The sequence below is a fragment of the Pelecanus crispus genome, chromosome 19 (assembly GCF_030463565.1).
Source record: "Pelecanus crispus isolate bPelCri1 chromosome 19, bPelCri1.pri, whole genome shotgun sequence".
NCBI lineage: Eukaryota > Metazoa > Chordata > Aves > Pelecaniformes > Pelecanidae > Pelecanus > Pelecanus crispus.
In genome coordinates, this window is record NC_134661.1 from 2,462,633 (window position 1) to 2,479,683 (window position 17,051).

The window sequence follows — 17,051 nt, forward strand, 5'->3', positions numbered from 1 at the left end:
CCCCTCCCCGGGGCCGCAGAGCCTCATCCCTCCCCTTCCCTTCGAGCAGCCACCGGGCAGCGGCTGCGGGAGCACCCCGGGGTGGGGGGTGGGGGTGCAGGGGGCCCCCCCTCCTCTGCACGAACACGAGTGGGGATGCTCTGCGCGGCCCCCATCCCGCCCCCCCCCCCCCCGCCCCGGGGGGAGGCGGCGGCGGCTCCCCCGGCCCCGCGGCTCCCGGCCCCGCCGCTCCCGGCCCCCCGCACCGGAGTGGCTGCGGCGGGGCCAAGCCGCGCCCCGCTCCCCCCGCCCCGGTCCCGCCGTATTTAAACCCATCGCGCCCCATAAGGCAGGTAGCGGCGGGGCAGGCGGCTCGCACGGCCGCTCCGCTCCCCTCCAGCCTCCGCGTTTGGGAAGAGGAGGAGGAGGGCGGGAGGAAGGGGGGGGGCCGGGTCCTGCTTTCTCCCCCCCCCCCCGCCTCCCCAAAACCCCGATGCCGCCGGCCTGAGCCCGCCGGGACGATGCTGTCGCTGCTGCCGCTGCTGCTGCTGGGCACCCCGGGGCTGAGCCAGCCCTCGGGGGGGCCCTCGGCGGACACCGAGCTGGTGACCCCCCTCCGCCTGGACCCCGACATCAACGGGCGCCCTTACTTCAGGCGGGGGCCCGCCGAACCCCCCCGGGGAGGGCAAGCCGTGGTTTTCCAGCTCTCGGCTTTCGGGGAGGATTTCTACCTCCACCTCTCCCCCGACGCCCATTTCATCGCGCCCGCCTTCGCAGCCCACTACCTGGGGGTCTCGCCCGATGCCACCCACCCCCTCCCCGGCCTCCGCCACTGCTTTTATTCGGGGGATGTCAACGCCGACCGGGAATCTTTCGCCGCCCTCAGCCTTTGCGGGGGGCTGCGGGGGGCTTTCGGCTACCGTGGAGCCGAGTACATCATCAGCCCGCTGGCCGGGGGGTCGGCCGGCGGAGCCCACCGCCTGCAACGCCGCAGCCCCGGCCGCCCCGTCGGGGCCGGAGCATCCCGCTGTGCTGTGGGCTCCGGGCTCACCCCCGGGGTGCTGCAGGCGCTGGACAAGTACCGGGGGCGTGCGGGGGGCAAAGGGGGTCGGGCCAAGCGCTTCGCCTCGGTCCCCCGTTACGTGGAGACCTTGGTGGTGGCCGACGAGTCGATGGTGAAGTTCCACGGGGATGACCTCCAGCACTACCTGCTCACCCTGATGGCCACGGCCGCCCGCCTCTACAAGCATCCCAGCATCCGTAACCCCATCCAGATCTCGGTGGTCAAGTTCCTCCTCATCGGGCAGGACGACAAGGGGCCCAAGGTCACGGGCAACGCCGCCCTCACCCTCCGCAACTTCTGCGCCTGGCAGAAGAAGTGGAACAAGGTCAACGACAAGCACCCCGAGTACTGGGACACCGCCATCCTCTTCACCAAGCAGGTGGGTGCAGGGGGGATGACCCAGAGGGGCTGTCCCCAATTTCAAGGAGCCCTGCACCGTGCCAAGGCCGCCTGCACCCCGTCTCTGGTGCACGCCGGAGGAGGTTGCACTTGTGGCCGATCCCCCTTTCCCAAGGGACCCTCCACCCTCAGATGCCGGGGCGGGAGGGGAGCAGAGGTGCGGAGCAAGCCTGCTTGAGCCAGCCCTTTGCTATCCTCCGGGCAGGCTTTGGCCAGCAGCCCGGAGAAAGCCCTGCCAGGGGGTGAGCGAGGCCAGGAGGTGCGCAAAGGCAGGTTGTCCCCACGGGCAGAAACCTGCCGCTCCATCCCTGCCTGCTGGCAGGAGCCTCGGCAGCCGGTGCCCGGCAGCGCTGGCGCACAGCGGCCGCCACCCCGAAACGTGGGGTCCGAGCCCAGAAGAGGAGGAGCGCGGCCCCGCTTCCCCCTCCCCGGCTGGGAAGAGCTCACGGTGCCACCTGCCAAGAAAAAAAAAAAAAACAAACCAAAAACCTCTCCCCGATTCTTCTGACTCACGGTCCTCCTGAGAACCTGGACCTCTCCTCCGCACGCTGGCTGCTCCGCGTGGACCCGGTTCAGGGCTGGAAGAAAAGCAGCAGAGATAGAGCCAGCGCTCGCAGCCCGTGCGGGGGGAGGCCAGAGTCTCCCCCAGCGCTGCCGTGAGCTGGCCGCGTCCCTGCGGTGGGAGAGGGGCTTTGCCGAGCTGCTTTTTGCTCGCCTTTGGCGTCATGGGGCGATGGCCGCGCCAGGGTGAGCTCTCCGTCCTCACAGAGCGGGTGACACCGAAGCAGTGACACGGCTCCCAGAGCCTCCCCCAAAATGCTCCTCCTCTTCCCTGTGGTCCCGTCTCGGCGTTGACGTCGGTGCGGTGCCTGGCTCTGGGGTCTTACAGCCTGCACCCCCAAATCGCTAACGGGAGGGGAGAAGGACGAGCTCAGCTTGAAGGGGACCGTCACGTTTTTTTGTTTTCTCCTTCCCCCATCCCTGCCCAGATGTCTTTGGATTAGGGACAGGTCGGGAACTCCCCTCAACAGCAGGGAGACCATTCCCAAAACATCTTTCCAGGTCGAGCACTCGTGGGTGGGAAGGATATAGCGGCCAGCTCGGCTCAGCCGCCCCTAGCCTAGGGTCAGTGCTGGCTGATGATGGCCCGGTGCGGGAACGATGCTGTGCAGCACGTGTGAGACCTCATCCTGCCCATCCTCCTTGTGCCCCCCGCCCCAGGCAGGGGCCGTGTCCTCTGTCCGGCTGTAAATCCTGCCGGAGCGCAGGCAGGGATGAAGCCCAGCCTGCTGGAGCAGCTCCTGCCTGCGCGGGGCGGCTGCAAAGAGGAGGAAGCCTGCTGACGCCCCTGCAGCGACGAGCCAGCTCCATCTCTGGTGGAAACCCGCTGAGGTCACCGGAGCCGCACGTGGGATGGATTCGGTCCCAGCGATTCCAAAGCTGCGGATCACGGACGGGCTGCATTTTTTACACATTGCTAAACCATCCATTCCTGAAATCCCAAAGCAAGCTCGGTGCAAAGGCACACGGTCGAGGAGACATCTGCCTTCCTTGAATGCATCCATCTGTGGTCCCCTGACACCCTGGAGCTTATCTCCCTGCCAAAAACCTGTTACATAAGCCCCCAACTTAAATTTCATCTCAAGCCCGGTTGATAGGCAGTTTCCAGTTGTGTCAACGAGTTGCTGATGAATGGGGCTCGGCTTTGCTCCCTCCCGACGTCGGTCGTGCCGGATTGCAGATTTGCCTTTGGGGAGCTCGGTCCCGCTCGGCCGGTGGGTGCAGATCTGCCAGCAACCGCAGCCGTGGGACCTTCCCCTTCCTACCTGAGCCGGCGCTTGTTGGAGGCTCCTGCAGAGCATCCAGCCTTCAACCACACTCCTACCTCTTGGAAACACCACGGCAAAGTGCTCGGCCAAGCATCCCACCCATCCTGAACCTTGACATCCCACCAGCAAAGGTTTGCTGAGCATCCTTGGCCTGCTGTAAAACCGAAGGGACGCCACACCAAGGAACGGCTGGCTGTAGCTTAGCGTGCAGCAGATGCTGCGGGGAATTTGGAAAACCCGCACTCTGTAGCTCAAAGCTCAGATTTTTCAGGGTTGCTTTGGACACATGTGGGAAGCCTTCGTGGTAGGGAGAGTGCTTATGGTCTCTGAGTAGGCGAATTAATGTGCTAGCCACAAGGATCCCACCCAAGTGACCTGCAGAACATCTCGAGAAGTTCACGAGGGGATGAAGAAGTGCCCGCCGATGAAGGTCAGGCTGGCAGATGGCTGATGGTGCACTGAGTGAGTTGCTTGCAGCCCCTTGGCGTGGTGCGAGCGGCACCGGGCATCCTCCCTTTATTTGGGCTGGCGGCGGGGGGTACTGGTGACGGTGAGCACACCGTGCAAGGGCAGAGCTGGCCCTTTGCATGCCGCTTCCCCACCTTGAACCTCTTGCATTTCGCTCTCCTCCCCTCCGTAGCTCCATCCTTGCGTCGCCTCCCCTCCTGAGCAGGCTGGACCCCCGGCAAAGCTGGAGGAGGTGTTTTGGGAGGGTCAGGACCCCTCAGTAGAGCCCAGGGATGCTGCCCAGCCCTTCGAAGCGGGTTGCCCCTGGCAGGCTGTGGCTGGGGGGGTAGGGAAAACCCCTCTACGAGCCGCTCGTTCATGTATCCCCGCAGCCGGCAGGCGAGGTTCAGAGCAAGAAGTGGGTCAGTGTGTCAGTGCAGGTGTTGGGCTGGAAGCCAAAAGCTCACCGCGCCAGCGAGGAAACAGCAACTCTTCAAAGCGAGCGGCCGTCTCTGCCCCGTGATGCTGTGTCGTCCCCCTCCCACACCCCACCTTCACCCCCAACACCCCAGCACTGGCACTGCCACAGTGGAGAGCACGGGCAGGGGGGCTCGGGCAAGCTGCATCGCCGGGTTAGCTCAGCGCGGTGATGGCACCAGCTCTTGGTGGCATTTTGGGAGAGGGGGACCCTGCGCCCGGGCTTGCCAGCCCCACTGAGTCACCCTGCGCTCGCCAGCGGTGGCCCTGCCACCGGGGATGCGGGGTTGCCACTTGCTTGTCCCTGCCAGCAGCGATGCACGGTGGGATCGGGGATGTGGCAGGGTCCCAGCCGACAAGGAAAACTGTTGCAGAGCAGAGAGCTGAACCCAGTTGTACGATGGGGTTTTCCACCGGCTGCGATAGCCGGCCCAGACCCAGGCATTTCTCTGCCTCGCCTCTCCAGAGATCACAGTCTTGTCTGTGCCTCCAGACTTTGTAGCCACAGGTCTCCTGTTAAAGCCATCTCAGCCCTGGCCGGGGCTCTCTGAAGTCGTCGGGACTGTTATTTACCCACGGCTGAACCTGCCTGCGCAGGAATGCCTTCAGCTTGGAAACCTCGCTGGAAATGTTGGCAGAGCCGCTCATGCGAGATTTCAAGCAACCCAGGCGCTTTGGCTGGGCGAGCGCTGAGCATGAATCATGCTTATTTATAGCACGGGAGCACCCGGTGAGTCCCTTACGTTTTCTTTTCATGTGGACATCTGCTCCCTGCCCCCTGCACCGGCCTCCCCTGCAGCTCCCAGCCTGGCTGGGATGGCACCGAGGGATGGGGACGATGCTCCAGCTCTCCCAAGCCACCGAGAGACCCCTGGGGAAAGGGGCATCTGAGGACAAGGCTATTGCTAGGCTGCAGCGGCAGTGCGTCTTCAAACAGGGACTTCTTATTTGCACGAGTGCCTTTGCATCCCGAAGAAGGGCAGATCCACCTACGATGGGAGCCTTCCCATCCTCTGTCCTGGCTGCATCTACGTGGGGTCCGGCAGTCCTTGTGTCGGGGGTGGAAGGCTGGGCTGGTTCCTCCTTCAATCTGGGCTTGGTTGCTCCTCGAGGGACAGCTGTAAAGTGTCTTGGAGAGACAGGAGCACTTCCCTTCGCCTTGGAAACCTCTGGACCTGGTCCAGGGGCTTCTTGTTCCTAGGAAGAAGTTGAGAAATGAGGTTGAGAAACAGCTCAGCTGTGAGCCCAAGGCCAGGTGCCTTCCCATCCACCTGCCTGGGTCCGGTCCTTGACTTCACGCTGAAGAACAGAGCCAGGCTGACTCCTCTGTGCCAACACCGGCTCCACCCCAGCCAGAGGAGCCGTTCAGGTGGGAAAGGCTATCACTGAAGGCACGGGAGGATGCTACACACAAAAAGCATCCCCAGTGCCAGGGTGAAATGCAAACACATCATTGCAGCCCCGTCTGGGTGAGGTTTCCTGCCCCTGCAGCCTGGTGCCGTCCCCATCCCTTTGGGCTGCCTCCCCCCAGCAGCCTGGGATCAGCTCCCTGTGGGGTACCGGGATGGGGTGGGGACGGGGGACCGTAACACCCGTGCTGGCCCTGGGACTAACCCCTCATCTCTGTGCCCTGCAGGACCTGTGCGGTGCCACCACCTGCGACACGCTGGGGATGGCGGACGTGGGCACCATGTGTGATCCCAAGCGCAGCTGCTCCGTCATTGAGGACGACGGGCTGCCCTCGGCTTTCACCACCGCCCATGAGCTGGGTAAGGCTCCCGTGCTCTCCCCATCCTCTCGGGAGGAATGCCAGGAGCCAGCAAGGTTCCAAATAACCCTGCTTTCAGCCTCCAGAAGATCAGACAATAACCAGTATCTGGTGACAGGGAAACTCCACCTTGGAGCATGAGACCCCCCGGAGCCGGGTGGGAAAGAGCTGCTGAGAAAGCAAAAGGCTTTGCTGTTGTGGTTGCTACCTCGGCTGGGTTTCCAGGATTTGGGAGGCCTGAAATAGCAGGCGGAGGGCACACCTACCTCCGGAGACACTTGCGGTGCTCGGCAGGAGGAGGGACGGCGCGGGGGGGCGAGCGCTGAATCTCCGTTCTCTTTGCAACTTCTTTTGTCCTTCCCTTCCACTGCTGGCCATGCACAAAGCAGCCGGGGCAGCGTGCCGGAAAGCACGCTGGCTCGGGGCTGCCACCGGCAGGGTGGCTCATGTGTGCTGCTCCTGCAAGCTCCCGGCGGCTGCGTGCGGTCCGAGCCGGGGTGTGCACAAGCATCGTCCTTCCCCGGCTCTCTCCTGGGCTGTACACAGCCTTTGCAATCCTTGCAAGGGTCCACTCCACTCCGTGCCTTGGTTTCCCCCATTGCAAGAAGCGTGCGGGCTCTAATCTGTGTGCCAAGCGGGGTTATTCATGCTGCTCTCCCCTCATCCCCTCCACCCAGGCCACGTCTTCAACATGCCCCATGACAATGTGAAGGCCTGCGAGGAGGTCTTTGGGAGGCTGAAGACCAACCACATGATGTCCCCCACCCTCATCCAGATCGACCGCGCCAACCCCTGGTCAGCCTGCAGCGCTGCCATCATCACCGACTTCCTCGACAGCGGCCACGGTGAGCCCTCCTGCACCCCTCGCCCTCTTACCTGTGTCCCTGCCCCATAGGAGTAGGATCCATCCCTGGGGCTGGTTACCGGGAGAGGATGATGGGCTGTAGAGCAACTCTTCTCCCTCCTCTACAAAGAAAGTTAGAAGGAAACGGGGAGTTTGGCAGTGTTTCTGCATGGGCTGGGCTTCCTTGGTGCCAGGGTGTCCCCAGCAGTGACGTCTGCCCTGAGGCTGCCGGCGTGGCTCTACCCAGTGTCACCAAGAGATGGAGTCACTTGGGGCTGGGACGCAGCTGACCTCGAGCGCATCCCTGGGGCACGGTCCCGCTGGCAGCGTGCAGCTGCGATGGTTTTGGCCAAATTCCCAGCAGCCATCCCTCACCTCCCCACACTGGTCCATACAACCTCCCGAGGACCCAGTAGATCCCCCCATCCCTGCTCCCGCAGGAGACTGCTTGCTGGACCAACCTGCCAAACCCATCCCGCTGCCAGAAGACCTGCCGGGAACGAGCTACAGCCTGAACCAGCAGTGCGAGCTGGCCTTCGGCGTGGGCTCCAAGCCCTGCCCGTACATGCAATACTGTGCCAAGCTCTGGTGCACGGGCAAGGCGCGTGGGCAGATCGTCTGCCAGACCCGACACTTCCCCTGGGCGGACGGCACCGGCTGCGGCGAGGGACGCTTCTGCTTGAAGGGTGCCTGCGTTGAGAGGCATAACATCAGTAAGTACAGGGTGAGTACCTGCACCGTGAGCCCAAAACCATCCCATGGGGTCACCCTGAGTTGTTGCATTGGTGCTGGCTGAGCAGTCCCCATCATCCTGGCGCTGGGGACCCGGTGGGGGATGCTGACGTGAAGAGAATCATCGAATCGTTTAGGTTGGAAAAGACCTTTAAGATCATCCAGTCCAACCATTAACCTCACACTACCAAGTCCACCACTAAACCGATTAAGGGGAGAGTAATAATTTCATGTTTCCTGGCTTGGTGGCTGCATTATTTTTTAATGAAAGTAAAAACTAGGAATCGTTAAGGTTGGAAAGGATCTCCAAGATCATCAGTCCAACCATCAACCCAACACCAGCATGCCCACTAAACCATGTCCCAAAGTGCCACCTCTGCCCGTTTTTTGAACACAAAAGAGAGATGGAGGTCCCTTGGCTATTGCATATTTCTCAAAGAGGGATGCTGCTGCTATGCTCCATCCAGCCCCAGGCAGGTTTGGGGGCACTTGGCAGAGATTTTGCTTGCAAAGAGATGGCTCTGAGTCCGGGGAGCCCCCGCTTGGGTTGGAGCCGGTGGCGAAGAGGACGTAGCATCTCACCCTGCCACATCCCCGCAGGTGGACGGCGGCTGGGCCAAGTGGGCACCCTATGGGCAGTGCTCACGGACGTGCGGTGGTGGGGTGCAGCTGGCCAAGCGGGAATGCACTGACCCAGTACCTGCCAACGGGGGCTCCTACTGCGAGGGCATCCGTGTCAAGTACCGCTCCTGCAACCTGGACCCCTGCCCTGCTGCAGGTAAGGGGCTGGAGCTCAGCTTGCTTGTGGTTGTGTGCAATGACCGATAAAAAAACCCCCGTAAAACCAGCACGGGAGGTCCAGGCTGGTCCCCAATCCCATGCACATCCCCATTTTTTCCAGTGCCAGGGAAGAGCTTCCGCGAGGAGCAGTGTGAGGCTTTCAACGGCTACAGCCACAGCACCAACCGCCTCACTGCCTCTGTCTCCTGGGTCCCCAAATATTCTGGCGTCTCACCCCGGGATAAATGCAAGCTCATCTGCCGGGCTAACGGCACTGGCTACTTCTACGTGCTGGCACCCAAGGTTGGTGAGGGACCCTCGGGGTCAGCATCTGGGCTGTAAGATAACTCCAGCGTGCCTGGAAATGCATGAATTTTCCTTGTCTGGTGGGCAGCTGGTGTTAGATGAGGCTATGGAGGAGGGGAATCCACCGGGCTGGTACGAACCAGCATGTATGTGTCCGCTTATCTATTTCAGGGCTGGAGTTGGTCCATGGAGGGCCTTCCTCTGGGCTTGTAAAGGTGCCTCTGGGATATGCCCATAGTCCTAAAGCAGAGGATGATAATTACAGTGCTGGGGAAGCGATGTACATATTGGACAGGGCAGGTGGCCAGATGTGGGCCTGAGCAGGGCTGGTGTTAGCTGTCTCCCCAGTGCAGCCTCTTCCCTTTGCACCGATGCAGCAGAAAGGGCAGAAAATGATGTAGATGCAGCAAAAAAAAGGGATATAGTCCCATCTGGGTCTCCCCAGAGACACCAGAAAGCCTGACTGCAAAGCAGAACATGAGTAAAGGGTGACATGGTGCCTGTTAGCATCTCCTCAGGACCTGTTGGATGGATTTGGGTAGCCCCGGGTTGGATGGCTGCAGTCAGGGGTGTTTGCAGGGTGGCATGGGGAAATGCAGCGGCTTGTTTTGCTCACCCTCGTGCAGGTTGTGGACGGCACCCCTTGCTCCCCAGACTCCACCTCGGTCTGCGTCCAGGGCAAATGCATCAAAGCGGGCTGCGACGGGAAGCTGGGCTCCAAGAAGAAGTTTGACAAATGCAGCGTGTGTGGAGGAGACAACAAGAGCTGCAAGAAGGTCTCGGGCTTGTTCACCAAACCCATGTAAGTGTTAGGTGACCACGTGTGCTTCCCCCTCTCTCAGCTCTGCTTTTTGGGGTGGTTGCAGGAAGGTGGTGGAGATGGTGATGGGGGCTAAGTCCACCCTGAGCAAACGCTCCTGGTGCTGGTGTATGTCCCTGTGTGGAGACCTGAGCTGGCTCTGAAGGAGAAGCAGGACACGTTTAACATGCTATCGGCTTCTGCTGATGGAGTTCTCTCTGGTACATCTGTCCTGGTGAGCCAGAGGAGCTGAAGCATCTTCTCAGATCTGGGTGACCTCAGCCTAGACAAAACTCAGTGCAGGGAGGAGATTCAAAATTATCTTCATGGGAAGGACGAGATAACCGTAGGCGTGGGAAGGTCTCAGGGATGTAGCTGCAGAGCTTCGGGCTGGGGCCACATGGTAGCAGGATGTCCCCGGCCTGATGGCCTGCCCTTCTCTTCCAGGCACGGCTACAACTTCGTGGTGGTCATCCCCGCGGGCGCCTCCAACATCGACATCAGGCAGCGGGGCTACAAAGGGCTGATCAACGATGACAACTACTTGGCGCTGAAGAACGGGCAGGGCAAGTACCTGCTGAACGGCCACTTCATCGTCTCGGCCGTGGAGAGGGACCTAATGGTGAAGGGTAGCGTCCTGCGGTACAGCGGCACCGGCACCGCCGTCGAGAGCCTCCAAGCCTTCAAACCCATCCAGGAACCCCTGACTTTGGAGGTGCTCTCTGTGGGGAAGATGACCCCTCCTCGGGTACGCTACTCCTTCTACCTCCCCAAGGAGAGCAAGGAGGACAAGTCCTACAAGAAGGAGGGCAAGACCCCACCGGACCTCAACAACAGCGTCCTAAGCCTGTCCAACCGCTTGGACGGTGGGAGACCGAGCTACAAACGTCCCTCCTACAAGTGGGCGGCGGGCGGCTGGGAGGCTTGCTCCGTCACCTGCGGTGATGGGTTGCAGAAGCGGTCGGTGGCTTGTCGCGACTCCTACGGCCAACCGGCTGCCGAATGCGACGCGGCACAGCGGCCGGCCGACGTCCGGCTGTGCGGGGAGCCCTGCCCGGCGTGGGAAGCTGGACCTTGGTCTCCCTGCTCCAAGAGCTGCGGTCGGGGTTTCAAGAGACGGGCGCTGAAGTGCTTGGTCCCAACCGGGCGCCTGCTGCCCCGGGAGAGTTGCAATTTTCGGAGGAAGCCGCAGGAGCTGGATTTTTGCACCTTGAGGCCGTGCTGAGTGGGTCAAGGGGTGTCTGCGAGGAATGGCATGGTGTTCCTCTGGCTGGATGCAGCCAAGCAGCAGCCAGGGCTTGGGAGAGGGGGAGATGTCCATAGCACATATCAAACTGGGGGGGGAAAAGAGAAAAAAAAAATGGGGGGGAAAAGAAAGGGACCTGGGTGTGGGGACAGAATGTGCACACCCCATGCACCCAGGAGAGAGGGATTTTACCGACCAGGTCACCTGGAGACAGAGCGGGAATGAACATCTACCTCGAAGCCCCCGAACGACGTGGAAACCCACCGGCGGAGGCTGGGATTCGCTGGGGGGATGGATGGAAACGAGGGGCATGGCTGCCCAGGATGGATCCCAGAACAGGCAAGGGGATGCCCCTAAATTGCACAGTCAAAGCCCCCCCTGTTTTCCCAGGGCCAAGCCTACCTCCCCCCTCCCTGGACTTCCCCAACACTTGTGCTAAATGGGACCAAAAGGATTTACCAATGCAATGATGGCAAATTATACTGTCCAACCACCGGTGCCTCCAGGCCCGGCGATGACTTTGCAGCCCGGGCAGTCTGGAGAGCCCCAGCAGCATCGCCAGACCAGGCTGGAAGGTCGTGGCTTTATTTTCATTTTCTCCTCATGTTTATGACCTGACCAGTGTAGATTTTATGGTGCTTAATTCTGTATTTTTTTTTTTTTTAGCCTCCTTTCTACCCGCCCGATGGATGTAAACCTTGCGTAGCGGGGCTGGTGTTGTTCCCAGTGGGCTCTCTCACCTGGCTGAGGTTTTCCTATGGTGCTTTGGGATGGGGCTGTGCTGGCATCCAGCACGTAGCTGGATGCTCCCTTACACCCCGGCCAAGGGCAGGTTGTAAACCGCCTGCCTGAAGTTTTTCAGGGCTAAAAGGGATCACTATGGACATGAGATTTGAGTTGTTATTCCAAAAAAAGCAACAAGTAATTGTACTGTAGTACCACGGCGCGGTGCCATACGGGGACAGACGCAGCCCCGCGAGTCGCCGGTACTTGACTCCGCTCTGGAAATGGTGCTCGCTGCTTAATGGGACCAGTACGCCGTGCCCAGACATCCCACCACCCTCTGCCCTCCCACCTTTGGGCCAGGTTGGGTTATTTTTCCTCTGCGTTAAGCCCCCCTGAGATATCCTGAGCTGAACTCTTAGCAAAGCTGGTGGAGCTGGGGCAACATTCCTGGCATAGCTTTTGAGCTGTGGGAGTGGAAGATAAATTTGGTCTTGGGTTTTCCTGGGGGAAAGGGGCTCAGTGGGGTTCAGGTGTGCAGGGAAAGAAGGGGGATCGATCCTCTTGCTGCTGCAGAGCATCTACAACCAGCTTCCACCACCCAGGGTTTTGCCCAAGGGTTTATTCGGTACCTCTGAGGGTGACGTAGCATCGTGCCCACAGTGGCTGGAGGCTGTCTTACCTCACACATGGCCCTCTTCCCAGCGACCCTTTAACACATCATTTCGGTCTCTTGCTCAGATCCGACCATCAGGGACCATTTCATTTTTCGCTTTTCCACTGATGAAGGTGCCTCTTAATCAATTAGCTGTAACTGTGAGCAAGCCAGAGCCTCTCGGTCAAGCTGCGCGGGTATTGGGATCAGCAGAAAGGGACTACAGGGATGATTTGCAGATTATGGGTAGGCAGAAGATGCCGTCTCAGCAGCTAGAGGCTTGGAGCCTACCTTGCTTGCTCAGTCCCATGCAGGTATAGCATGGAAACTCCTCGTGCCCTTTGGTCTGCTCCAAAAGGTCTCCAGCTGTGCGCAAGGTCACAAGAAACAGGGCAGTGGGAGCACGAGGGTTTCCTTGCTAGAGCTTTCCACCGGCTTCACAAACTCCTCGTGACAATGTTTGTGGGCCCGTCCTCCTTGGATTTACGTAATGCCTTTTTGAACACAATAATATTGCGGGTCTCCACGCTGCTCGACAGAGCCAGGAGCAGATGTTGTGGTTGCTCCGCACAGCAGGGGATGGGATTTAATGCTCTAGGAAATCCCTTCCAGGTCTCCATTCCCATGAATGTATCATCCATTTTCAGAGGGTTTTCCTGCCTGCCGCGCTTTCGTTTGGGGACAGAGCTCCGAGGAGCTGCCCTTTTGTGTCTTGCCATCCCACAGATGGTTTCCAAGCCACAGAGAAATCGCCACCCTCGGTCACACCAGGGGGGAAGGATGGGGCGGGAGGGATTTCTTGTGTGCGGTTCTTTTGCCAAGTGTGCAGCAAAAGGACGGAGATGCCGATCGTACTGGCTGCTTTGTGTATACCATGTATACTAAACATCGATCTCTGCTGTTTTTGTGCGTCAATAGCAAACCTGAAATAAAATTGTATTTAAAGTTGCACCTGGTTCCCAGGGGGACGAGGTCATGCCCACGGCTTTTAGCTGGTGGCTGCGGAGCATTTCTTGTCTTATCGTGATCCCAGCCTCTTTGAAGCCTCAACTCATTAACTGAAGAAAAAAAAAAATCCTTTGAAAGCCTAATGGGTTTATTCTGACTTGCTTCTGCTACAGGATTTGTTATTGGCAAAAAAGAAAACCCAGCCTGAAGGAGCCCAGTGGTGGATTAGCCCCGGGGCTCGCCTGCACCGGGATGTTAAATGCAGGAGGCTGGCTTGCTTGAGCCTGAAACCAGGATGCTCTTTTGTCAGAGTAGCAGCAATATAGGGTTAAACGGGTTAATGTAAACTGGAAAAACGCTCTCACGGCCTGGAACAAATCCCTTCCTGACTTGCTATTCCTCATCCGCTCCATATGCGGACAAAGCCTCAGACTCAGCCCCTTTTCACATCACCTTCCGATGGTCCAGGAAAAGCGAGGTTAGCTTTACAGCTGAGCTGACCCGGCACGGCTGGGGGATTGCTGGATTCCCAGAAAACAGCGCACGTTCCTCCTGCCGATTCCCAGCACTCCCTCCCTGAGCCAGGGCCCTCTTTCCTGGTTACATCGGGGCCCATGGTGAGATAAAGCCCTGCCTTTTTATGGGACACGTCTGCTCAGGGATACTGGGTGTCACCCCCTCCAGCTCTCAGCACATTGCCTGGTATTTTACTTCCCCCTAGCAAATACATTTTTTTTTCCCCTTCTATGTTGTAATGATTTGGAAAATTTAATATGTTTTACTGGGGGGCAAGCGCGCTTTGCATTTCATTACCATAAAGAAACAAACACGACAGACCTGGCCGAGCATCTTCCCCCTCACCAGCTCCTAAAGGGAAATAAAGAGGTGATCGCCTGTGCCTCTCCCCACAAGAAAGTTCAGTTTCAGCCCAAATATATCACACGCTGCGAAGGCTCCAGCTGCAAACAGCTTTATTAGGAACGGAGAGGGAGATTCCACCGGCACGATACCCCGTGCCATAGCTTTCCCTTCGAGTATCTGTTCGGGAGCAGAAACCTGAGTTAAAACTCATACCTTGCTCCTCCAGCACCAAGCAACAGCCGCACTTTTAACCAGGTGCCCTTAAAAAATCATCCGGAGAGACAAAAAACCCACACAAGCCCCATGCATTTACCTGGTGAGGAAGGAAGAAACAGAGCATCGATACCAGAAACACCCACTCAAAGGGAAGGCTGGTGCCTAGCTGCACACTCAGAGCCCTTTGCCACAGGAAAGCCGGCGGTGACTTAATGGGGCTGAGCCAAACACCGACACCTGGCACCGGGCGGGTGACACAGGTGATGCCCCGCATCTGCATCAAGCCTGAAGCCGCAGGAATAGGCTCCCGGTGAAAGAGAAATGATGCGGAGCATCATACGCTATGTCTAAGGGGAAGTGGTCGCTTTTCCCAGCGTCGTGAGATGCTGTCACCGACGGCTCGCGGGCTTCCCAGTTTTCTGACATGGAAAGATTTTGTGTTTTGCTCCCCTTCACTGTGGATTTGTCTTCTGTGGATTCTCTGATTTCTAATAAAAGGCTGAGCCGGCTGCTTTTCCCTTCAGGGGACACTGATGCATCTTCACCTGCATCCTCCAGCTCTGCCACGTGTGAAGGGAACCCGTAGCTTTGAAACCTCCGCTTCGCTGTGGTTAAAATGGGATTAAAAACAGCCAGGGAATTGAAAGCGGCAGGCTGATGGGCATGAGACCCATTCCCTCAGGCCAAGGAGTCGTGCCCGGGAGTCCCCATCCAGCTCCCAGCAAATGTCTCAGCCAGCAAAGGGCAAAGCTGCAGGCTCCCAGGAGTGAGTTACACCCTGGGAGGGGCACAGGGAGTATTTCCAAAATGCCCCTCATTTTATTTTCCCGTTCGCTGGCTTTGGCACATGGAGAGCACTGTGGGGTTTTTTGTGCAAAAGGAAAAAAACCTACCAAAAAAAAAAAAACCAAACCCCAAACCCCTACCAAAAAAGAGAAGACCTGCTCAAGTCCTCTGCTAGAACAAGTGCATTTAGTTCCCCCGGCTATTTTAGCCTCCCATCCATTTTCTTTGCCCTTTTCTTCCACATTTCCCCAGGCATCTGCTTTTGGCCACCTTTGGAGAAAGGTGCTGGATTAGACCAACCTCTGCTCCAACCCAATCCACCTTTTCTCACACCTTAGGTGGTAAAAATGGCATGAAAACTGAATCTATTCCCGTGGCATAGTAGCACGAGGCACGGCTGGTGTTCGTGATGGGACATCGAGATCTCCGGCCTCTTAAGCTCTTGCGGCAACACGTATAGCAAGCACTAAACTCTCTCAATGATTTAACACGCAAGGGGATTTGCGGAGAATGAAGGTCCTGCGGTGCTCCAGCCAAGCTACCGAGTGCTTCACTCCAAACCCATCCCTGGCCTGAGCCCGAGGGCTGAAGATGGCTTGGGCAGTGCATACCAAATGCCTTTAGGAACCTAAAACCCGGTCCTGCATCTGGGACCGCCTGCAAATCTGCTTGTTTTCGTTTGTCCTCAGCTGGAACCTGAGAAGCTTGAAAAAAAAAATTTAAAAAAAAAAAAAGGGGTTACCTGAAGTGTAATGTCAGGGAGAGAAACCATCGAGGGTGAGGGCGGTGCTCGTGCCTCGTCTGTCTTGCCGGTCCAGGGCGCTTCGAAGTGTTGCAGATCCCCTCCCTGCGGCTCAGATGCTGCCTTGCTCTTATTATTGCTATTATTGTTGTTATTATTATTATTATTGGGTTTTGCCAGGAGACAAAAGCAAAACCAGACGTAGCTTGAACAAATGGACCTGATTGATAACACATGTCCTGCAGAAAGCCTCTCCCGGGGCGGGGAAATAAACTGCTCTGCCGTGCCCCACACCGCACGGGGAAAACGGGGATGTTCACGTGAGGTCGGGGACGTGAAATGAAATGCTGATGTGGAGCAGGGATGAGAGACCCCAGCCCGTCTCCCCGCTTTTCTCCGTCACCTCTCCCGGTGCCGACGGCTGCGATAGCCGCTGCGGGGCCGATCGCAGAGGACAGACAGTGCTGGCTACGGCCGGCCCTCCCCAAAGCCAGCAGGATAAAACCTGCTCTCCGAGCAGCAAAGGCCTTTTTCTGACTCGGGCGGCTCTGAGGATGTGTCGTTGATCCTAACGCTGGGTCAGGTGCCCGGAGAAAGCCTGGGCAGCTTTTCCGCAGCCGGGCGATGGAGATGAGCTCCAGCACCTCGGTGCTGCGGGAGCGGCTGGCGAGGGACGCCAGCCCCCCGCTGATGCCGACCCTTGCTGGCTGCTTGCAGCAGACTAAACTTCCCCCCGTCATCCTCCCCAGCCAGCAAACTGACACGTTCCCACAAGCATTTCTGCTGGTTTTTTGGTTTTTTTTTTAAATATTTTTTTCTAATTATACAACGTGGTCAGTGCCAAATTTGTCCGGCCAACTCTAATCTGGCAAGCAGACCTCGTTGGATTTATAGCAAGCAAACTCCCATCTCCCTGTTGAGCGGTGGCAGGAGCGGGATTTTATCTTTTCGGAGGTCTCCATCACACACTTTCGCTCCTATAAATGCCTAATCCTTGAAGACACGATGGCAGAAGGAGAGAGCCGGCGTTCGTCGGCCGAGGACGGCCTCAGCATCTCCGAGGGAATGAGCTGAGTAAATCAGGCAGCTGTTAAAGATTATAATCCTTAACTAGGTAAAGCCCTTGGAAATTGCAGCAGTGAGAGCTTTCCGACCAACTCCTGGGAAAGGTGCTGCGTTTGGATTTAGCTCAATTAATATCAAGTTCAGCCAAGCAAGCCTGGGAGGTGGACGGTCTCCCAAATGGTTATTTAATGTGGCTTGATTATTTATTTTTTTAAAGCATTTCTTCCCCCCGCCTTGTAAATGAATTTAGCGCCAGTGAGAGGTGTTGGATTGACAGCTCTGGAAATATAAGCCCTGAAGGAAAAATGTTTTGGAGTCGTGGAAGGAACAACACTGTATGTAATCCAGGCGTAAGGGTAATTATTTGCAGTAACAGCTGCTTTTTG

The 17,051-nt window shown here is 58.2% G+C and overlaps 1 protein-coding gene across 1 annotated transcript; it reads left to right on the top strand.

Annotated features, from left to right (window-relative positions):
• Window positions 1–500: 500 nt before the first annotated feature.
• On the top strand, window positions 501–10,648 carry ADAMTS15 (ADAM metallopeptidase with thrombospondin type 1 motif 15). The gene is made up of 8 exons (XM_075723362.1): window positions 501–1,421; window positions 5,831–5,963; window positions 6,640–6,807; window positions 7,247–7,530; window positions 8,139–8,316; window positions 8,440–8,621; window positions 9,251–9,426; window positions 9,871–10,648. The coding sequence occupies exons 1-8, from the start codon at window positions 501–503 to the stop codon at window positions 10,646–10,648; spliced, it is 2,820 nt and encodes a 939-aa protein (XP_075579477.1).
• The last annotated feature ends 6,403 nt before the right edge of the window (window positions 10,649–17,051 follow it).

Excerpts from the sequence above, each read along its gene's own strand:
- ADAMTS15 (XM_075723362.1), top strand. The coding sequence starts at position 501 with ATGCTGTCGCTGCTGCCGCTGCTGCTGCTGGGCACCCCGGGGCTGAGC. Across the intron at positions 7,531-8,138 it reads ATAACATCAGTAAGTACAGG|GTGGACGGCGGCTGGGCCAA; the intron begins GTGAGTACCTGC and ends ACATCCCCGCAG. Across the intron at positions 8,317-8,439 it reads GGACCCCTGCCCTGCTGCAG|TGCCAGGGAAGAGCTTCCGC; the intron begins GTAAGGGGCTGG and ends CATTTTTTCCAG.